Source organism: Belonocnema kinseyi, chromosome 8 (assembly GCF_010883055.1).
Source record: "Belonocnema kinseyi isolate 2016_QV_RU_SX_M_011 chromosome 8, B_treatae_v1, whole genome shotgun sequence".
Lineage (NCBI taxonomy): Eukaryota > Metazoa > Arthropoda > Insecta > Hymenoptera > Cynipidae > Belonocnema > Belonocnema kinseyi.
In genome coordinates this window covers 32505359-32529820 of record NC_046664.1, presented here as the reverse complement: position 1 = coordinate 32529820, position 24462 = coordinate 32505359, and the positions used below count along the sequence as shown (strand labels likewise).

The window sequence follows — 24462 nt, the reverse complement described above, 5'->3', positions numbered from 1 at the left end:
AAGTATATAGTAGTTATCTTCATAATTTTGTTATTTTCGTGAATAATGATTTTGTTTAATATCTGTTTTTACACGATGACATTAAAAAAGATTTTTATCATCATCTAAGATCTTTCAACTGATAAATATACACTAGAAACGAATTTAAACGACCAAGAAAACAAAAATAGAAAAATTAGATTTTGGAAATAGTAATTTTTGTTGTTTTCAAATAATTTCTTTTGAGCCTACTTAGAAAAATAATTTGACAAACTCAGGATTCATGTACTGAACAGAGTATACTAGAAAAAAATTGATGAGCATACGATATGAAAATCAATCTACTGATAAAAATAAATAATGAACTGTCTACTGTGTTGGAATTTTCCGTACGACAGTTCGTATCAACTCGTTCAGGGCTAAAGTTACGGAAAATTGCGTAATATCACTCAGTGACTTTGCATTATTCGAACATGAGCATTTTTCAATCATATTTTTTATCTATTTTTTAATTTTTTATCTTGAAGTTTTTCTGATGTATTCTTATCAGTAGAAAATGCTAAGGTGTTCAGCAATTTTGTCACAGCTAAATAAAGAAAACTTTTAAACACAAAAATGAGTAGAAAACTTGTTAAAGAAAAGGTGGTGATATTAAAGAATAATAAAATAATTTCAATTCCCTTTATTCAGAAAAATTCCTTTATTTTTCCTAAAATTGAAATACTGAAAAGCTGCGATCCCTGGTATTTGTAATTGTGTGTTATATTTATTATAAAATCCTAAAATTTAAGGCCAAAGGGAATTCGAAAGCATCGCGCAATGGGTTTGCAAGTTCCCCTGCCACCGCCTTTGCCTTCTGCTCAATGTGTAACTTCTCCTAACAAAAAAACCCACCAAAGATCTCAGTCTGATGCCACTGGACTCTTTCAAACTATTCGTCGTAGCCATTCCGGTGAGTGGTAAAGATAAATAGATGACAATAAGCTAATTATTTATTTTTTCAGTGTTTTACCTTAAATTTTCGAATGTAGCTTAACACTGATAAAAATTGAGTTTATTAAACATTTTTTCAGGATCAATAAACAAAGTAAGCCTTGGCGACCTTAGTTCTGGTCGGGCGTTTGATAATGGATGTACCTGTTTCGATTCCTGCCAAGGAGTAGTAAATGACTTACGAGGACAGAAGACTGACTGCTTCTGTAACGTAAGTTAAAAAAAAATAATCTTAAATTTTATTCCAGGCCTCGGATTCACCATACTATTGTATTTTACACTTTTCTTTCAAACGAGGACACGATTTTACTACTATTTTCAAAAAAATTAAACTTTAATACATTTTTTCTAAAACTATTTTTAAACTTCTTCGCTAATTGGCTATAAATGGTCTCAATGGCTGATTAGGGGCCGTCCAAAATTATGAGTTTTGAAGCCGAAAAGATGAGATTTTATCAAAACAGCTGAATTTGAAACTAGATAGTTACATTTTCAACCAAAACGATGAATTCTCAATAAAATGAATACATTTTCCACAAAGAGTTTAATTTTCTACCAAATTGTTGAATTTTCATGCCGAACAGACGAATTCTCTACGAAACAGTTGAATTTTTCCTAAAAATTGTAATAGATGCTATTTAAACGAAAAAAGAATTTAATTTTAAATTAAAAGCAGTTGAGTACAACAGAAAAATACGAATTTTAAACAAATTCTTTCAGTCCTCAACTAAAAGAGATCAAGTTTCAACCATACAGTTATATTCTTTAACAGAAAAATTATTTTTCTACCAAAAAGTACTAATTGTTAACAAAATACGTATATTTTCTACCAAATCTTTAAATTTTAATCCAAAAGAATTAATTTTATACTGAAAATACAAATTTATTAAAATTTATTTGTATAATATTTGTTTATATTTATATAATTAATTATTATATAACCACACATTGCACCTGTAAACAAAAAAATTTATTTTCTACCCAAATACGAATTTTCAACCAAATGCATACATTTGTACAAGATACATACATTTTTACCAGATAGAAAAGAGCTTTTAAGGAAGTAATTCAACATTCAACCAAGGAGTTGAATTTTTAATATAAAAAGGTGAATTTTCAACGAAAAATGCAATAGTTGATATTTTAACATAAAATATTTTAATTAAAAATTAAAAACAGTTGGATTTAACCATTAAAGTCAAATTTTTAAGCAAATTCTTGAATTCTCATCTAAAACAAATTAATATTTAATTTTAAAAATTGCTTTTTTGACCATAAAGTTGATTTTCTTTTTAAAAAAAGATAAGTTTTCAACAAAATTCATCAATTTTTAACCAAATACTTAAATTTTCTACCAAATTGTTTAATTTTCAAGCCGAAAATTAAAATTTTTTACAATGAAGTTTAGTTTTTAACCGGAAAAAGGAATTTTAAGAAAAAGTTAATTTTCAACCGAACTTTGAACTAAAATTATAAGTCTTATTCCAGATAGAAAATAGCTTTTAAGGAAGTAATTCAACTTTCAACCAAGGAGCTGAATTTTTAATATAAAAAAATGAATTTTCAATGAAAAATGAAATAGTTGAAATTTTAACAAATAATATTTTAATTAAAAGCTAAAAACAGTTGCATTTAACGAACAAAGTCAAATTTTCAATAAAATACTTGAATTCTCATCTAAAACAGATTAATTTTTAATTTTAAAAATTGCTTTTTTAACCAAAAAGTTGATTTTCTTTTTAAAAAAAGATGAGTTTTCAACAAAATTCATCAATTTTGAACCAAATACTTAAAGTTTCTTCTAAATTGTTTAATTTTCAATTGGGATTTTCGATTGATTTAAAACATTTTGAAAATTTTATAAGTGAGAATTTTCTTCTTATCGAAAAAAGTCACTGAGATAAATTGTTCGTCTTTTTTAATCTATTATAAATATCCGTACATAGAATTTTCAAATTCAGAAAAAAGTGGTCTCAAAAATTTTCAAAATGCGCTGACTTTTTTAATTTTTATCAAAAATGGCTGGTTAACGAACTCACCCTTTCTCTTAGGGCCTACAAAAAGTGTGCCAAAGATCGATTAGATCTGTTCATTTTTTCGAGATTTATCGTGTTTACGGACGGAGTGATAGACAGACGCCGTCGTAAAAATTTGATTTTCGGATTCAGGGGGACAATTCTAATTCGTTCCTAATCATAAATGATGATACTGTAAAAATGAATTTTCTACAGAAAAAGATACATTGTCAAACCTAAAAGAGAAATGTTCAACAAAATGATTGAATTTTCAATTAAAACACTTTTGTGGTCAAGAAAGAAAGTAAGTTTTAATCAAGCTGTTGTATAATCGAGTCAAAAAGACGATTCTTGTAGAAAACAGTTGAATTTTCAACCGTAAAGTATGAATTTTTAACAAAATTGTTGAATTTTCAACCAAATAAATGAACTTCGAACCAAATAATAAAATTTAAATTAAAAAATGCATTTTTAACCAAAAATTTAATGGTATACTTCTACAAATAAGAATGAACTTTCAACCAAATATTGTTGGATTTTCTTATTGGGTTCTATCGATTCAGTTCCCATTTAAGTGGAAAATTGAGAAAAAATATAAAGATTTTGAAGTCTGCAATAAATAAATAGAAATTTTAATAATTTATATAAGAAAGAAAAACATTGAATTTCGTTTTTAATACTTGAAACCTTTTTTGACACTATTAAAAAAAAATTGACACTATTTATTTACATTGCTTTTTATCTCTAAAGTGAGTCCGAGGCCTGTTATTTCCTTATTATCCTTCTAATGATGGATTCTCTGTATTTATTTACTCTTCAGGCACCCCGACTAGCACCCGAGTTGGAGTTCATTCAGGCGTTAATCTCGATCGGTAAACTACTTGGAACCATTCCCACCAAGGAAAGCAAAACCGTTCAACTCGTTGCAGAACTTAATACTCTCAACTTGAATCTCCCAGCAAGAGTCTGGCTTCCTTTGCACAGCACAGTTCCCCATCACATTGTTCGAGTTCCTCCGCAATATGCGGCAGTTCTCAATAGTAAAGATAAGGTATAACTGCACTTTCTGATAATTTTATACTTGAGGAGTAAGCGAGCAAAACATGACAAATCCATTTCTTGGAATAAATTAATTATGCATGATTTTAGCATTTTTGGGACTCTATGATTACTGACCATTGGTTTTAGTTTCCAGAATTCAATAATATTCAGGGTGGCCATCCATCCGGGAAATATTTTAAATTCTGCTATTTTGAACGGTGAAAATGAGAGTGGTTTTTTCATTTGACAGAAGTGATATCTTTTAGTACAATAATGTATCCAGTTGTTTTCAATGTCAATTGATACTGCATTATATGACACTCATTGACAATATATGAACCGTCTTTAAAATTTCGATCATTTTAATTTAAAATTTTAGTTTTAAATTTGCCATTCTAAAACAGTTTAATCTTTGAAGCCTTGAAACTAAAGTTTTTTCTATTATTAATTTTTGGATATTGCGAATTTTGAAATTAACAATATTTTAGTTTCAAATTAAAATATTTAAAATCTTAGGACCATTTTGCTATTAAACAGGGTGTCTAGTGACCTTGAAACCCTGAAAGTCTCCTGTAATTTTGTTTAAACCTTGAAAACCTTGAAATCTCCTTGATTTTTTTCACGAAAACCTTGAATTTTTCTTTCTTTTTTTTTTAAAGCAGTAAATTTATCGAATTGCGAGGAGCACTTTAAATTTTTTAGCATATTATGAAAGAAACATCTCGTTTAGAAAAAATCTTGCTGCTGAAAATTTTTTTATTCAAGATATAATTTATCTTTTTTTTTTATCACAGAATAAACAAAGATATTTCAAAGCACTTTTCGTTGGTTCAACCTAGAAATTATAAAAAATTTTAGTTTAAAATTTCGATGTTAATTCAGTTTCAGAATTAGACTAAGCCATGGATATACGACGGATTTTTCGAGGGGTTGACCACTCGGGTTTTGAGTGTCCAACAGATTTCAAAAGGTTACAAAAGATTTCAAAATATTTCAAACATTTCAAAAATCTTTAACATTTCATAACGATTTCACGGATGTTAATGATTTAAAGAAGGCGCGCACGCCAGATTTCAATAAAGATTTAACAGAAATTTCACAAACATTTTAAAACTTTAAAGATTTAAAGGATTTTCAAGATGTGAAAAAGGGTACAGTACACCAGATTTCAAAGATTTCAAAAATTTGAAACGATTTCAAGAGGTTTTAAAACATTTTAGAAGATTTCAAAATATTTCAAATAATTCAATGACTTCAACGAATACAAAAGATTTTCCAAAGAAAGATTCAAGAAAGATTTTATAAACATTTCAAAATATTTATCAAGATTTCAAGGATTTCAAATATTCAAAAAAGGCGCGTACACTAGATTAAAAAGTTTTCACAAAAATTCCCCAAAGATTTCGAACATTTCACAAAGATTTTAAAACTTACAAAAGAGTTTAAATATTTTAAAAAGGGTATATTAAACCACATTTCTAAGATTTCAAAACATTAAAAAGATTTTAAACAATTTCAAAATTTTTAAGGAGATATCAAAAGATTTCACTAAGATTTGTAATAATTTAAATAATTCCAACGAATTGACAAAAGATTTCGAAAATTTCACTAAGATTTCGAACATTGCACAAAGATTTTAAAACTTTCAAAAGATACTAAAGATTTAAAAACATTTGAAAATTAACTTCAAAATTTTGTAGAAGATGTAGAACTTTAAAGATTCCAACAAGGGTACAGTACACCAGATTTCAAATATCTCAAAACATGTAAAAGATTTTTAATAATTTCAAAAGGTTTCAAAAAATTTGAGAAGATTTGAAAAGATTTTAATATTTTCAAATGAACGGAAAAGATTTCACGAACAAAGATTAAAGAAATATTTCCAAGATTTAAAAACATTCCAAATATTTTAAGCGATATTAAAATTTTGTATACGATTTCAAAAGATTTAACAAAGATTTCAAATATTCCAGTGGGTTTTAAACGATTACAACCAATTTCATAAAGATTTCACAAATATTTCAACAATTCCAGTGATTTCAAACGAATACAAAAGACTTCGAGAAGATTTCTCAGTTTCTCTAAAGAATTCATAAGGATTTCAAAATATTTCAAGAATTTCAAATCATTTCAAAGATTTTAAGCGATTTCAAAAGGTTTCAACACATTTGAGAAGATTTCAAAAGACTTCAATGATTTTAAACAAACACAAAAGATTTCGCAAAAAAAGATTAAAGAAATAGTTCACAAAGATTTCAAAAATTTAAAAATTTAACGAAAGCTTTGAAAAATGCCAAAAGATTTCTCACAGATTTCACCGAAATTTCAAGCTTTCACTGAGGCTTGTAATACTTCACAAAGATTTCAAAGATATTGCAAAGATTTAAAAATATTCTTAAAGATTTCAAAAAGTCGACTCATGTTCGCAAATAATTAAGAATTTGTTTATTTGCGATTCGGCTTTCTTTCGAAATTTTTGGCCTATAAAAAATGAAATGGCTCATTTTTTACATGTATGACAAACGTTTATTTCATTATTTGTTGTAAAAAAGAAGACCTGGAAAATTTTGATTTCTTGACCTGGAAAACCTGGACAACCTGTTAAACATTTAAAAATGTATTAAAAGCCTTGATAGTCGGTTTTGAATTTAATCGTTTTAGATATAAATATAAAGCAATTTCGAATTAAAAAGTTTAAAATTGCACAATTTCAAAAAATGAAATCATATTATAGCAATATTGTTTTGTATGATTTATTTCAGTTTTTAAATTTTAATGTAAGATCCTAAAATTTTCCTATTTTTAGTTGAAGATTTAAGCAAATAAATCATTTCAAATTGAAAAATATTTGATTCGAAAATTACAGTATCTGAAATTGATACTTCAGTAAATGGATAATTTCGGTAGTTTTAAATGGTTACAATTTTATAGTTCTGAATTTTTATAATGAACACTAAATTTCTTATTTTTCCCTTTCATATGTTTTAAATTTACAATTACAAATGAATTGGTTGAATTGTGAAAAGTATAATTAGCAATTTAAAAACTTAATTTTTAAGCTATTTATATTTACTTCAAATAATTTAAATTTCAAAGGGGTTAAGTATAAAAAACGTTTTAACATTACTATGTATTTCTGGTGAATACAATTTTTTTCAGTTTTAAATGCAGTTCTCATTCATTTCAATTTTAACGTTCTGCCGTAGAAATGTTTCCCATTTAAAATGACTATTTATTAAAAAAGTTTTTTTTTAATAATACAATTCATTCTTTCATTTTAGAATAATTTTTTGAATCAAATTTAATGTTTCATTATAATTTTATTATGTAATAACAATGTCAAATTCTAGACTTTCAGAAGCTTCGGCTTTGAAAGATTCAATTCAGGTTTCAATATTAAATTCTGAAATTTTAATCGCTTTGAATTTAAAATTATGTAAATTTAAAAGTTTCCAATCGTTAATTATTCAATTTTAAACGCTTTTAATTATAAAGAATACAATTCCAATTTCTCTTAATTTTAAATTACCCAATTTCCAATATTCTTATCTTAAAATATTCAATTTTTAACGTTTTGACGTTGTTCTATTTTCGAAATTTCAATCTGAAATCATACTAGCTTCGCGATTCTTCAATTCAAATTAAAAATGTTTAATTTCTAGCATGTAGACTTAGAAATTATACAATTTGACTTTTTTTCTAATTATAATTAGAAATTATTAATTATTGTTTCAAAAATGTTTAAAACCTTGTATTACAAAATTGGCGTGATAATGGATTTTTTAATTTGCATATTTTCATCTGAGGATATAGAAATCCGGAGACATAAACGCGCGATTTGCGCGCTTGCATTTTACTGCTAGTGTGTATCTAGTGTATAGTACGCATCTGTGCATTTTCCTTGATTAGACTCAAAAATTTCCTTATCCTAGTTTTATATCATTCAGAGTCAATCGAGTTCTTGCTAAAAGGTTTACTGATGTTTATCGACTTCCGCAATAGATAATATATGTGAATAAACTGTGGGTTTCAGAAAGAAAGTTAATTTCTTCTAAACGGGAAGAAATATCGAATATTTATCGGGAGAAAGCTGGGAGTCGAAAATTTAAAAAACAGTGGCCACCCTGATATTGTATAACCAGTTAGATTCTTCTGTTTGATATTATGTGAATTTTTCTTCTATCTCTGGTGTATTTGAGAAACAGCATTTGCCTCATTTTTGAGGAATCATCTAGAATGGATTTATCATATTTGGTTAGTTTGCATCTAATTTTTTAAATTTACAATTTATCACAGTAATTATTTTTGGTTGACAATTCAATGGTTTTGTTGAAAATTTGTCTCTTACGTTTTGAAAGTTCAACTGTTTTGTAGAAAACTGAAGATTTTGGATGAAATTGTTTTTCTCTATTGACTGTAAAATTTTTCTTGGCTTAAACATGCATGTTTTATCGTAGAAATTTTATCTTTGTTGACTGACAATTCAACTGTTTGGTTATAATATTAATCTGTTTTGGTCGTGAATTCAACCTTTTTTTTAATCATCTTTTTGGTTGCATTGAACTCTTCTTTATTCAAAATTAGAATCTTTTTTGTTTACAATATCTTTTATTTTAAAAAATTTTTCTTTTTGTAGAAAATTAACCTTCTTAGTTGAAAATCGATCTTTTTTATGAAAACTGATTTGTTTGGTTAAACATTGAACTATTTTGTTTAAATTTGTTTTTTCTTTCAAATTATTTTTTAAAATGAAAATATAACTTCCATTATTTGTAGAAATCAATGTTTTTGGTCAAAAATTTAACTAATAGGTTAAAAAAATAATTTTTTTGGTTGAAGATTAATCATTTTAGTTGAATTTTCACTTTTTTTGATTGAACTATTTTGTTAAAAATATATGTATTTTATTTATAAAAATTTTTTTTTGGGAGTAAAATTAGTCACTTTGGTTAAAAATCGATCTCTTTGGTTAAAAACTCATTTCTTTGGCTGAAAATTGAATTATTTTGTTGATATAAAAAAAATTAATTTTTTAGAGAATCCATCTTTTTTGTTAAAGAACTAAGATTTTGGTTGAAAATTCATGTATTTTATTAGAAAATGAATCTTCTTTGGTAGGAAATTATTCTTCGTCGTCGAAAATATAACTTTTTAGTTGCAAATTCATTTCTTTCTTTGAAAGTTTAACTATTTTGTAGAAAATCCGTTTATTTAATCGAAAATTATTTTTGTAAATAAAAATTCCACTCTTTGTTTAAAAATCCGTACTTTTCATCGAAATTTAAGTGTCTTTTGTTAAAAAATCCTTTTATTTGCTTAGAAATTTAATGTTCTAACTGTGAATATAACTATTATATTTTAAATTAAAAATGTCTCTTTTGTAGTGAAAATTTGAACTATTAAGTTTAAAGTTTCGGAATTTTATTGTGAATTTATTTCTTCGATTGCATATTTTACTACGTATTCTTTAAAAAATATAATTAAGTTTACATTGAATCAAAATAAAAAATAAAAAAATTAATGTTTTTGTTTGAAGATTTATCATTTTAGTTAAAAATTAATTTCTGTGCTTTAAAATTTAATTTTTTTACTGAAAATTTTCCTCTTCCAGTTAAAGATTCATAAATTTAGTTGAAACTTCATCTCGCTGGTTAACAGTTTACCTAGTTCGTTAAAAACTCTTTTTTTCGAATGAATTAATTTGTTTAGCTGAAAATTTAACTACCTATTCCATTTTAGGTTGAAACTGGATTTTTTCTAATTGAAAATTGAAATACTTTGATAACAGTGGAACCACTTTATTAAAAATTTATTTTTTAGCAAAGGTTTAATTTCTTTTGTTGAAAATTATACTAATTTGTTGAAATTTGGTTGTTATATCCTCATTAATTTTATTTATTGAAATTTTAACTTCCATTTTTTTGGTAGACAATCCATCTTTAATGGTTGAAAATCAATTAATTTTGTTAGATAATCCCTATTTTTTAGTAGCAAATTATTCTTCGTTGAAAATCTATCTTTTTGTTTGAAAATTAACTATTTTGGTGAAAATTTAACTATTTTGTAGAATATCTGTTTATTTAATAGAAAACTATTTTTTAAACTGCAAATCCAAGTATTTCATTTCATGTTGAAAATTGATCTTTTTCACTTGAAAATTCATCTATATGTTTGAATATTCGTCCTTTTTTGGTACAAATTTAATCTTTTTTTAAATCATTTTATTTGCTTAGAAATTAAAGTTGAAATTTTTGTATTTTTTAATGAAACAATCAACTATTAGGTTGAAAGTCCATTTACTTTTATGGGGATCTATTTCTTTGGTTAAAAAGTCAACTACATATCCTATTCTTTGTTGAAAATTCAAATTGATCTACATATATGTTTGAAGATTACACTATTTGGTTAAAAATTAAACTCTTTTGTTTAAAATTCAATAATTTGTTTGGAAAGTAAGGTAAAATAAGGGAATCTTGAAATAGTGATTGTTTAGCCAAGCTGTATATTTTACATTTTTAATAATTGGATTAATGCTTGTTGCAGGCTCCTTATATAGTTTATGTCGAGGTCCTGGAGGTGGAGGATCTTTACACTTCGCCAGTGCCAACTAAAATTATGGGTAGTTCGTTACGACATACAAAATCAGAGGAAAACTTGACGGGTGGCGAGCAATCCAGTTCCTCCGGTCCATCCAACCTTCCAAATATGGAGAGCCAACAAACCACACCCTCGTCTATCGCGAGGCAAACTCCAGTCAAAAGTTTCGCTGCTTATCCTTTAAAAAGTTCTGATATCGCATTTAATTTCCCTGATGACGATCCCAGCGATTGCTGGAGTCAGGAGGATGACGAAATCACGCAACAGGTACACTTAAAAATCTCGATTATCCTTAGCTAAGGTAGCTTTTTACAATTTATACTTTAGATCTTTTAATTGACATAACTAATAAATATATTTTCTCGATGTTCTTATGAAAATTGGGGAAAATTCAGATATTAAAAAGAAAACCTGCAAAAGTCACGCATTTTTTTTTGTATTTCTGTTTTCTTTTCGTTTCTTTCCCTTATGTAATTATATATTCAGTTACAAATTTTATTTATTTGGTTACAAATTCAACAATTTTGTTGAAGAGTTATCATTTTTGGTTGAAAATTCAACTACTATTGTGAAATTTCGTATTTTCGGTTTAAAAATTTGGCTGTGTCTAGTCGGTGAGACACTTCTTAAAAATATACAATATATTTTGGTAGAAATTTGATTTCTTATTTAAAAATGCAGCTGTTTTGTTGAAGGTTGCATTAGTTTGTTTGACTGAAAATTTAACTTCCAATTTTGGTTGAAAATTGATTTTTTCTAATTGGAAATTCAACTATTTAGATGAAGATTGAACTACTTTGTTGAAAGTGTAATTTTCGGTTAAAGGTTCGCCTCTGTTTTAAAATTGGACTATTTTGTTGCAAATTGTTTTTAATTTAGTTTTTTAATTGAAAATAAAAACTTTTTTCTTTTTAGTTGAAAAAGGATCTTTTTTAGCTAACAGTTCTTTTTCTTGGCAGAAAACTAGTCTTCTTCGTTTAAATTTCCTATTTATTGGTTACAAATGCAACTGTTTGTTTGAAAATGAACTTTTTTAGTGAAAATTCGTCTCTGGTTGGAAAATTCAACTTCTAGGTTGAAAGTTATCTAGTTAAAAATTATTTTTTTTCTTAAAGATTCATCATTTTAGTTGAAAATTCAACTCTTTAGTTAGAAATTAAACTATTTTATTCAAAATTCGTCTTTTTGATTGTAAGGTTGTCTTTTTTCGGTAAAAGTTAAACTACTTTGTTAAAAATTCTTTTTTTTCATGCAGGGTCATCGTATAAGTTTAAAATGCATCGCTTTGGTTAAAAATTGGATTATATAGTTAAAAATTCATCTTTTTTTATTGTCGGAAATTAATTTTTTCAATAAAATTTCCACTTTTCCATTTTTAATTGAAAATATATCTATGTTTGCTGAAAATTGGTCTTTTTTGAAAATTCACGTATTGAAAAATATCTTTTTAGGTTGAAAATTCACAAATTTGGTTAGAAATTCAAGTGCAATGTTGAAAATTTAATTGTTTTGTTGACAATTAAACTATTTTGTTAAAGGGTAATCTTTTTTGGTCGAAAATTTGCTTTATCTATGACAAATTCATCTTATTAAAATGAAAAATTGGTTAGGGTAAAGTTAGGTAATTTTTAAAATGAAGTTTTGCGGCCACTCTGTATTGCTATCAGAGTGTTAATAATTGAAAATTGATATTTCGCATTTAAAATTAAACTATTTGGTTGAAAATCTGCGTACTTTGTCTAAAATTCGTATTTTTGATAGAAAATTGTTCTTTGGTTGAAATGTCTTCTTCTTGACATAAAATTCAACTATTGAAGTTGAAAATTCATCAGTTTGGTTGAAAATTAATTTCTTTAACTGAAAAATTAACTGTTCCATTTAAAGTTCAAAACTTATCTTTTAGTTCAAAATTGAATAATTTGGATGAAATTTAGCCCTTCTTTTATTGAAAACTGAACTATTACGTTAAAAATTTACGTATTTTATCAAAAAAATTGATTTTTTTGCTGAAAATTATCTTTTTCATTCAAAGTTAGTCTTTTTGTTTAAAGATTCTTCTTTCGGTTAAAAAAGGCCATTTGTCCTGGCTGAAATTATGTTGCCAATTTTTTTTCTGCCAAACCATTGGTATGCGCTAATATTTGTTTGTTTTATAAATAAAACATCTAAGGCGTGTCTAAGAGAAATAAAATCGCTTTTCTTGTATTGTTTTTTTAAATTATATTTAAAATGATGGTTTCAGAAAAAGTTGTGCCATAGTTCGCTATTTGTTGCTTTTATAAGTATTTTTATAAGTCCCTTTTTTCATTTATCTTTGACGAAGAAATGCGAAAAAAAGAACGACTGAATAAACAAATTTAAAGGATAAAGTTCCGAATAGGTGAACGTGACGATTTCCATCACACTGCGTATACTTATGTATTTTGACGCGCTGATTACGAAAATGATAGTGAAAATTGGTGACTAGGCGATTTTCATGGTGAAATCGCAGAAAAATCATACAAAAAATGTGTTTTTTTTGCGTTTATCACAGCCAATATGCAAAATCTTGCAAAATGCTTCCAGTGAAAGTTGTAGATCTTACAGAAATACACGTTTTTTGTATGATACATTTTTTTGTACGAGTGATAGATTTCGAGAAAATTAGTGATATCTGGATTTTTATGAAAAAACCATAAAAATCATGCTCTTTTCGTTTTCGAGTATTAATCGTACCCCAGTGTCAGCAACTCGTCTTATACGCGTAATTGAACCCGTTTCCTAAATTTTTTCTGGGTCCAGTCACAGGGGTGCCTTCCCGCCCCCCCATGACGCGTGGGGAAAGGGGCAGGGGTATGACCTTACATTATTTCTGTGACAAGTCACAGGGGTGCCTTCCCGCCCCCTATGACATGTTGGATAGGGGGTCGTGTCTGAACTAAGTTATTTTTGTGACCAGTCATTGGTATGCCGGGGTTTTTTGCGTTTATCTCAGCCAATACATAAATTTTCACAAAACGTTTCTATCAAAGTTGTAGATCTTATCGAAATACACATTTCTTATACGATACATTTTTTTCTACGAGTAATAGTTTCCGAGAAAATCACAGATATATCTGATGAAATGTAACAAATTTTAATGCAATTAGCGACAGGTCTTTCTCCACCATCCGCGCTCATAGTACTTAAGGGCGTGTGTTCCTTGCGTGCAATATTATTTTCGAGATTTTCCTCTCTTGAGTCCTCGTCTAGATGGATGAAACATATAATATTTTTAGTTTATCTAAGATTCTCCAAAAAAGGGAAACAACTCTTCAGTAGTTGCGACAAATCGAATTAATTCCGTCTGAACGATTTTGCTCAAAACATAAGAAGAAGATGACTCTTGTGGAGTCTGAACGTGTTTACGGATCCTTCCTTTGTTATAAAATACACAAATATCGTCACAGTATTACCGTTGCAGAAAACACGTGGTTTGAAAGGTGCCGCATTTCTGCAGCGGCCTGTATGCTCATTACGTATTGGTTTGCGTTAAATTTTAATTTTGAACAAACGATCCGAGAAAGCAGCATTATAAACAATCAATCGATTTCTCGAGAAACAGTTTCAGACCGCTTCTCATTTTGTAGAGAGGTCTGCATGCTTGCTCTTGACAGCAACTTCGAAAAGGATGGTCGCATCGGCTGCGTCGGTGAAGTTGTTGAAATCGATGAGTGCAAAATCGACCGTCGAAAATACGAGCGAGAACGTTTAGTAGAAGGATCATGGATTCTCGGAATGATCCACAGAGGACATTCCTACAACTGTCGGTTGGAAATCTGTCCCGATAATAAGAGAGATCAGGCTACTTTAATTGCATTAATAAAAAAGCATGTAGCGGAAGGGACAGAAATCCACATCGATTGTTGGAAGGGATACATTAATCTCAAAAATCATGGATTTGTCCACAAAACTGTGAATCGTTCCGAACAACTTGTGGATCCCGATTCCGAAGAGCATACACAAAACATCGAGTCATCTTGGCGGTGGATGCGACGATTTCTCTCACGAGGAAGAGTGCGTAAGAGCAACATTGCAGAACATCTCTGCGAATTTTCGTGGCGGCGACGCGTAAAGAAAATAGTTGCTGATCCATTTAAAGAATTAATTACTAACATAAAAGCATATTACCCTTGCCACTAAATATACTGAGCAGACTATTATAAAAAAACTTATAAGGAGTATACAATCAAGACAATAAATAGAATATACTTAGAATTTCTAATTAAAATAAATTAAAATATATTTAAAAATCATAAAAGTAAAAAAAAAACAATTAAAAAATACAAAAAAAATGCTTTTCAAAATACTCCAACCTTCCCGTGGTGAAAAGCGTGAGTAGGTACCCAACCGAAACCAATGGAGAATGCTCATTGTTTTTTTTTTTTTTTTCATAAAAATCGAGATATCACTAATTTTCTTGGAAACTATCACTCGTAGAAATCGTAATCAGCGCGTTAAAATACAAAAGTATACGCAGTGTGAAGGAAATTGTCACGTTCACCTATTCGGAACTGCATCCAATTTAAATTTTTAACTAAAAAAATAAAATAGAACACACACAATGATGTTTTTCTGACTATATAGTGTATAGAAAGAATACATTTACCCTTTTTTAATTGTTTAAAGAAATATAATTTGTTTAAATGATTACTTTTCCAAAAACACTTTTAAAATCGTACTTAATTGTATGTGTTCTATTTTATTTTTTTAATTATCGAAAAATAACTGCTTGAGCAAATCAAGTTGAAAAAAGTGGACATCTCTGGCTCAGTTTTTATAAATTTTGAAAATAAGCAATAAAAAATTGTTTAAATAATTACATAATATTTTTAGAAACATGTACTATTCCAAAAAATGGCAAAATATTGCATTCCAATCAGAAATACGATTATTTTTTACATTTTTGGGGAATAAATAATTGTTTAATAATTTATATTTGTTCAAGCAATTGAAATTTTTTTAAAAAGTCATGAAAAATATTGAAATTGTCCATTAATAATTATTTTAATGAAAAAGATGACGGAAATTGCTATAAATTAACAATAATACGTAAAAATGTAGTTTTTGGATTTCTTGGGGACTGCGTGGATGGTGAGGGTGGGTTGGAAATAAAAGTTATTAGTTTGGTTTTATTTCGTAGGCACTCCTCTTCAATCCCAAAAAAGTTTGGCACCTTTGGATAAAACCTTGGCATATGAGTTCAATTTTTCGAAAATTTCCCATGCTAATTAAACGGGATTTTGAGGTGCCTTGAAGTTAATATTCGAATTTCGAAAAACGAAAGTTTCTTTTATCGGAAATGGAAATTTTTTTTGGGTTTAATTACGTTCTTTATAAATGAATTATATTCAATTGTTCGACAAGAGATTGCAAACACATTGCCATCGTAATAATAAATAAATAATATAATAAATAATAAATTTTTGTTGACAGTGAATAATCAATATTTATTTGCAGTATTTGCAGCTTCACAAGCCGAGAGACAGAGACACGATTTCGCAGCTGAGTCAGGAATCTTCTGACAGTCGAGAGCCCATCTTCATTCCTGGAGATATAAAAAGGCGATTGAGCGAAATGGCCGCGACTCCCAAAACGACCTTCAATCACGACCCAGAGGATCCTTCAGCGGCGGTCCTTAAGGAACCTTGGGAGTTGAAACAAAAACGCATAAGAACGTCGAGTCCTTATGGACATTTAGCTTCCTGGAGATTGCTACCAGTTATTGTAAAATGCGGGGACGATCTCAGACAAGAGCTTCTCGCCTCGCAGCTTTTGTCGATGCTCTCGAAAGTATGGCAGGACGAACACGTGCCTCTCTGGTTAAGACCTTACAAGTAAGTTTTTCAAATTTAGAGTTTCTAGCCTACCGGGAAATCGGCAAAACCCGGAAATTCTATGTAAATGGGGAAACCCCCTAGATTTTTATATCCGATCGAGTTTTTTTTCGAAAACAGTGAATTTATTTTTTGAGCGTAAATTTTACAATTTTCTAGAAAAAAAAAAGTCTGTCCAAGTATGATTTCAACAGTTTTTTTTAATGATTAGTTTAATTTTGATCTTTTTCAATTGTGATATTATTCAATTTACAGTGCGCAATTCGAAAATCTTTCACTTAATAATTTTCCATTTTGGATTTTAATTTTTAAGTATATTTTTCATTTAAATAATTCTAAAATACAGTTTTTAAATACTTTGAAAATTGAAAATGAGCAGTGTTTGAGATCGACAAATTTTGGATCAAAAATATTTTTAGTTGATCAAATATGAATATAAATTATAATGATTATTAAAATTGAACTATATATTAAGGCTTAACGAGTGAATAATAATTGATTTTACAAGATGATTTGGAATGAGTTCAAAATTTAAGAATTTCCAGATTTTAACGTTAATAATTAATCATCTGTTTTAATTGGAAAGCCTTCGTAGTCAAACAAATGTAAATGCCAGATTGAAGTTTATAAACTATTTTCAATTTTAAAATAACTTCAAAATAATATATTCATGATTAGAGGTGTTTATTAAATTTAAAATATTGTTTTAGTTTTAAATTTCAAAATTTCTACTTTAGAAAAATAACAATTGCTTAATATTTACGAATTCCATTTGAAAGAAATTTAATGTACGAGTAAAATTGTTGAATTTAGATGTATAATCAATATTATTTATTAATTTAAAAGAACTAAAACATTTTCTTAAGATTCGTCGGAAAATTTAAAATGACTTTTGATTTTAAAAAAATTAATTTCAAGAGAATATTTAAAAAAAAATTTTTAATTTCTTAAAAAGTTTCAAAAATAATTTACAATTAGAATAAACGTGAAACAACATGTAGGTGTTTCAAAATTTTTAAATACAATTTTGAAGCTTTTTAAGGATTTTTATACTATTTAAAATGAAAATAATTTTAAAAGTGTTCAACTTATAACAAAAATTTAATCGTTCAGTTTTTAATATCTCTAGCTTGAAATTGCATAAAATGATTTGCACCTTGGTTTTTATTACTTAAAATGGAATTTTTTTAGCTTTAGATCGAATTTCAATCTCTTCTTAAAAGTTAATTAAACTCTAATATAATAAACATTTTACAACGTTGGAATAAAAAAGTCGGAAGCTTTCGAAAATCACTATTTCATATGTTTTACAACAAACATTTTTTTGAGCAGAAAAGATATTTCAATTTTTCCAACATTTTCGTTTCAAATTTCAAGAAATTGCACAGTGCAGGGAAAAATTGTCACAATAATGGTAACAATTATTATTCTAAATTAAAAATTGTATCTGGTGGAAAATTTGACTATTTTGTTGAAAATTCAATTTTTTTAAGTAATCATTTTTGGTTAAAAATGAAACATTTAGGTAGAAAATTGATCTGTTTTGGTTGAGCATTCAAAATTTTGTTTGGTAATCCGTCTTTTTTGGTTGAATTTGATTGTTTATTATTAAAAATTAAAACCTTTTTGGTTGAAGCATCAACTATTCGTTTAGAATTTATATTTATATTTTATTCTTTGTTCAAAATGCAATTTTTTGTTAAAGATTTAAATATTTTGTTGAAAATGCGTTCTTTGTTGTTAAAAATAAATGTTTTCAACTAAAAATTTGGCTGTTCAATTTTTGGTTGAGAACTTTTTTCAGCTAAAAGTTCAACTCTTTGTCCGAGATTTATATTTTCTTGAAAATATGTTGATTTTTTCGTAAAAAATTAATCATCTTGGTAGAAAGTTCATCTTTTTGGTCTGAAAATTGTACAATTTGTTTGATTTTTTTTATTTCAAGGTTGAAAATTATATTTTTTTTATTATGTCTTTGGTTTGAACATTCTTATTTGTAGGTTAAAATTTCAACTTTTTTATATAAAAGTCGTCACTTTTACTTAAAAGTTGAAAATGATTTTTTAGATCATCTTTCTTTGTTGAAAATTAATATTTCTTGTGTGAAATTTATCATTTTGGGTTTAAAAGTCAAATGTTTTTTTTTTAAATTCGACTTTTTATCTTGAAATCTCAATTCTTTAGTCGAAAATTCCTGTAGTTTGTTGAAAAAATTCAACTGTTTTATAGGAAAAATGTCTTTGGCTTGAAATTTGAAAAGTGTAGTAGAAAATTCAACTATTCAACTGAAAATATAACTGTTTGATTAAAAAAGAACTTTCTTGATGAAAATTTATATTTTCGGTTAAAATATTTTACTGTTTTGTAAAAAATTCGTCTTTTTGGGTTGTGTATTAATTTTTTAGCTTATAAATTCAACTTTTTTGTTAAAAATTCATCTCTGTTACTTGAAAGTTCAAGTATTTGATTGCAAATGCAACTGTTTGATTAAAAATGATTTTTTTTTAATCCACAAATTGGTTGAAAATTAACATTTTTGTCAAAAATTAGCGTTTTTGTTAAAAATTGATTTTTCTTGTGTAAAATTCATCTTCGGGTTTAAAAGTCAAATGGTTTTTTTTTTCAATCAGACTTTTTATCTTGAAAACTCAATTCTTTTGTTGAAAGTTCATCTTATTTGGTAGAAAATTAATTTTTTGGTTGAAAATTCATCTTTCTGGTTAAAAATTTAACTATTTTTGTAAAAATTGAACTATTTGGTTGAAAATTCAAATGGTTTGTAGAAAGTTCGTTTTTTTGGTTTGAAAATACATCTTGTTTGGTAGAAATTTCATTTTTTTGTTTTTGAGAATGCAACTGCTTGGTTAAAAATCGAACTTCTTTAGTCGTCGATTCAACTATTTTGTTACAAATTCAACTACTTGGTTGAAAATGATCTATTTTTTTCACATTCATATTTTCGTGTATAAAATTCGACTGTTTTGTAGAAAAATTGTCTTTGATTTGAAATGTGAAAAATCAACTATTCGACTGCAAATATAACTATTTGATTAAAAAGGAACTTTTTTGTTGAAAATTCATATTTACGGTTAAAAAATTAAACTGTTTTGGGAAAAATTGTATTTTTGGGTTGGATATTCATATTTGGTAAGTTATAAATTTAGATTTAAATAAGATTAAAAATTAATATTTTTGTTGAAAGTTTATCTTTCTTGTGCAAAATTCATCTTCGGGGTTAAAGTCAAATATATATTTTTTTCATTCAACTTTTTATGCTGAAAGTTCAACTCTTTTGTTGAAAGTTCGTTTATTTTGTAGAAAATTAATTTTTTGGTTGAAAATTTAGCTGTTTTGGTAAAAATTGAACTATTTGGTTAAAAAATAATTTTTTTTTATTGTAAAGTAAGATGGTTTGTAGAAAATTCGCTTTTTTTGTTTGTTTGAAAATTCATCTTATTCAGTAGAAATTTAATCTTTTTTCGTTGAAAATGTAACTATTTGGTTAAAAATCAAAACTGGTTTAGTCATCGATTCAACTATTTTGTTGAAAATTAAACTACTTTGTTGAAAATGGTCTCTTTTTTCACATTCATATTTTCGGGTTAAAAAATCGCCTGTTTTGTAAAAAATTTGTGTTTTGCTTGAAATTTTGAAAGTTTAATGGAAAATGAAACTATTGGAATGTAAATATAACTTTTCGATTAAAAAGGAACTTTTATATTATAAATTCAACTTTGTTTTGTTAAAAATTCGTCTCTTTTCCTTGAAAGTTCAATTATTTGACTGTCAATGCAACTGTTTGCTTAAGAATTATTTCTTTTTATTCCACTATTTGGTTGCATTTTTTTAATTTCTCGGTACAAAATTATACTTTTGTGAAAAATATATATTTTTGGTTTGAATATTCATATTTGTAGGTAAAAAAATCAATTTTTTAAATTGAAAATTCGTCTCTTTTACTTGAAAGTTGAAAATGCTTTTTTCAAATTCAACTATTTGGTTGAACATTCATCTTTCTTTGTTGAAAATTAACATTTTTTTTTGAAAATTTATCTTGTTGGGTTTAAAATTCAAGTGTTTTCTAAAAATTCAACTATCTAGCTTGAAACTCAACTTATTTCTTGAAAATTTAACCATTTTGTTGAAAATAAAATATATTTAGACTTGAAATCATAGGAATATAGTAACTAGATTAATTTTAGTTGCAAGAATTTATTTTCCTATATTCTTGAAAGAGAATTTCCCCAGTTTTGAGAGAATTTTGAACAGTGAAGTCTGATATACGAATATTGATGAGAACTTGCGAGGTCAGTTATTACAGGAAATGATTGATCTTTTTCAGGATACTGTGTCTTTCGAACGACAGTGGATTGATTGAGCCAATCCTCAATACCGTCTCATTGCACCAGGTGAAAAAGCATTGTCAGCTGACACTCTTGCAATACTTTGAACGTGAATTTGGTCCCGCAAATTCAGATGGTTTCCGAATCGCTCAGAAGAAGTTTGTGCAGAGTTGTGCCGCCTACTGTCTGGTCAGTTATTTGATTCAAGTTAAGGATCGACACAATGGCAATATTTTGCTTCACACCGACGGACACCTGATCCACATCGACTTTGGTTTCATCCTCTCGACGTCCCCAAGAAATCTAGGATTTGAGACGAGTCCCTTCAAGTTGACGCCCGAGTTTGTTGAAGTCATGGGTGGAAATCATTCGCAGCTGTTCCAAGAATTCAAGTCGCTCATTCTCCAGGGGCTGATTGCAGCTAGAAAACACATGGACAAAATCGTCAATCTCGTTGAAATCATGATCTCAGGTTAGTATCTGAAAATGTTAAAAAAAGATTTATTACGGTGAAGGACCAGGGTCATTTGTATTTATTTCCTTCGACAGGGCCAACACTCAATATTATTTTCTTGCGTTTGTCGTAGTTTATTGGGAATATATACAATTTACAGGGTGGGAAAAAAGCTGGGGAAAACAGGAATTGCCTAGAATTGCTGAAAACCGGCAATTTTAAATTTTGAAACCGAGAAATTTTTCCTCTTTTCAGAACTGAAATAATTGGGAATGGTTAAACTGCGATACGCCACCTGGTCACAAAAATTTGAGGTAGAAAGAATAGGCACCATTTTAAAGATTTAACCATTGTTTTAACCATTTTTTTGGAATTTAAAGTATTTATTGGATAATAAAAATAAGTCTTTATTTGAAACAAAGTGTTTTAGATGTAATGTACATATTATCAGGTGAAAAACCAAATTTTTTTGACAAATATTTTCTAAAAGAAACAATTATTGTGATCTTTATTGTGATTTTCAAAATATTATAAACTTAAATGGACTCATTTTGAAGCAGAAATGAACTCAAAGTAAATTTTTATTAATTTATAGATGAAATATTTACTATTTAAAAATCTGATCTGAAAGTTAGGTTAGAATTCGTATTTAAATTCCAGTCCTCTATTATTTGTATTCTTGGCATAATATGGATAAAATTCGTCGCTACTTAATTAATTAAAGTTTATTTAAGCTTACAATGCATTCAAACTGACATGAAATAATAAACTAATTGTATTTTTTTTTAAACTTAGTTCACAAAATTGTGTTTTTTTTTCACTGTATAAGATGGAAATTCTATTTAAAACTATTTGTTTTCGATAAACATTTGTTTTTAGTGTTCAATCATTGTTTTATACTTCACAAAACAATCGCAAAAACACTTTTATGCAAAAATTAAAGTACATGTTTAAAATTGTAACTACTCGTTCTGTTCAATTTTTCGCCACCATGTGGCGAAATGGTAGACTACGTTCCCAATAGAACATAATTTTGGTTCAAAGTTAATTCTTTTAACTTAAAAGTGTTATTATATTTTTTTATATATCGGAATTTATATCTTTCGGTTAAAAATTCTACTATTTGGTTGATATTTAAATCATTTTGTTGTAAATTCCACTATTTTTTTAAAAGTCGTCTTGTTTGGTTAATTCTTTTCATTTGAAAAGTCTACTGTTGTATTGCAGATTTAGAATTCACCTCTGTTGGTTAAAATTCTACTATTTAATTGAAATTCTAATTATTTTGTTGAAAATCCCACAGTTTTGTTAAAATGTCTAAATTCATTTTTTTCGAATATTTTTCTTTTTTAGTAGAAAATTTATACTTTTGAAAGGAAAATTCATCTTTTATGGTTTATGGTTAATTAATTTTAATAAAGAAGTCTACTGTCATATTTTTTGTTTAGAATTCCTCTATTGTGCTTAAAAATTCTACTATTTGGGTGAAAAATTAATTATTTTGTTGAACATTTAACTGTTTTTTAACGCTAAAAATTTCTTTATTCCGTCTTCATTGATTGAAAAATTGTTCTTTTGGCGAATTAATCTATTTTGGTTAAAAATGCTACTATTTGGCTCGAAATATCTGAAAAATCTTGTTGAAAATTCGAATTTTTCTTAGAAAGTCATCTGTTTTGTCAAAAATGCAACTATTTTGTTAAATATTGGTCTTTTATTGGATAGAAAATTTATCCTCCTAAATTGAAAAATCATCTTTTTTAGTTAAAAGTTCATCTTTCTTGATTGTGGATTCAACTATTTTCTAAAAAATTCGTCTTTTTGGTTTGATAATTCAACTATTTGGTTGAAATTTTTTTTAACTCGTGCGTTTTTTTTTAATTTATCTTTTTGCTTGTAAATGGCATATTGTACCTAGTTTATTGCTATTTAAAAAAATTTATTCTCCTATATGTAATAAAGCAATTAGTAAACAATTTAATTATTCTAAATTGCACGAGAGAGAAATTCGTATAATCGAAATTTAAGTCGAAATTATTCTCAAAATATATTTCTAACTTCAGAACACTTTTAAATTGAAATTTGAATTAGAATAAAAATTTTTAAAAATTGACAATTTTAGTGTTTTCATTTTAAAATATTCACATTTTCACGACTGTAATAAAAAATGCCATCTTGGAACGCATGCATTTTAAATGGTTTTAATTAACAAATTCCTTGCTTTTGATGTGAAATAATTATTATTGTTTTTAATATTTTCAATGTTGAACTTTCGCAATTCGAAATTGTTATTATTTTAATTGTTGCATTATTATTTTCTAAATTTAAGATATTTTTATTTTAAGCCCAATTTTTATTTGAACTTTGCAATTTTAATCACACTATCGGGAAAAAATACCCTTCTATACTAGAAGTTCTAACTTCAAATTATTTACATTGTAACGATTCCAATAAACTTTAAGCTTCGAACGCATAATATATGAAGTTATTAAATTAAACATTTTTAAATATGTCACATTTAAACCATTTTTTATACGTTACTACATTTTTAACCATTTCAACTATAAAGATTTTCAAACGGATCTTAATTGGTGGCTAGTAAAATACATTTTAAAAACTTTGAATGCTTAAGAATAAAGTTGTCTCAGTCTAATTAAGAAATTTATCAAAACTTTTCAAATCTCAAATTGTCTGAATGTTGTTAACTGCAATCATTTGCGCTGGTTTTGTGGACTACTGAAATTATTTTTTAACATATTTTTATTTTGAATTATAAAGCATCAAAATTAATTCGTTGAAAATGCATAAAAATGCTTTATATGCCTGTATTGAACTATTTGGTTCAAAATTCGTTTTTTTTGTTTGTTTGAAATTCATGTTTTTAACTGAAAATTGAACCATTCTAGTTTTGGTTGAAAATTTATGGTTTCTATTTGAAAATTTAAGTATCTAGTTCAAAATTCATTGATGAAAACGATTTTTGTTGTTGTCGTTTCATCCAATGTTTTTTTATTGAAATCAACATTGAAAAATGAACTATACCTATATTACCAACCTCACTTTTTCAATTCACTGAATGTTTCTTTGAACCTAAGAACTTTTTTTGTAAATAAAATATCGAGCTGAAACTTTGGAAAATGTATTAGAGTACAATAAAGTACGTTTAGGTACTGCATTTTGGTAGG

The 24462-nt window shown here is 27.0% G+C and overlaps 1 protein-coding gene across 1 annotated transcript in view; it reads left to right on the top strand.

Moving 5' to 3' along the window:
• LOC117177629 (phosphatidylinositol 4-kinase beta) overlaps positions 1 to 24462 on the top strand; it is a 52398-nt gene that overhangs the window by 21691 nt on the left and 6245 nt on the right. The window contains exons 6-11 of the mRNA XM_033368417.1: positions 771 to 931; positions 1053 to 1183; positions 3808 to 4038; positions 10572 to 10892; positions 16104 to 16480; positions 20823 to 21295. Coding sequence (XP_033224308.1) covers positions 771 to 931; positions 1053 to 1183; positions 3808 to 4038; positions 10572 to 10892; positions 16104 to 16480; positions 20823 to 21295 — 1694 coding nt within the window. The remainder of the gene's footprint in view (positions 1 to 770; positions 932 to 1052; positions 1184 to 3807; positions 4039 to 10571; positions 10893 to 16103; positions 16481 to 20822; positions 21296 to 24462) is intronic.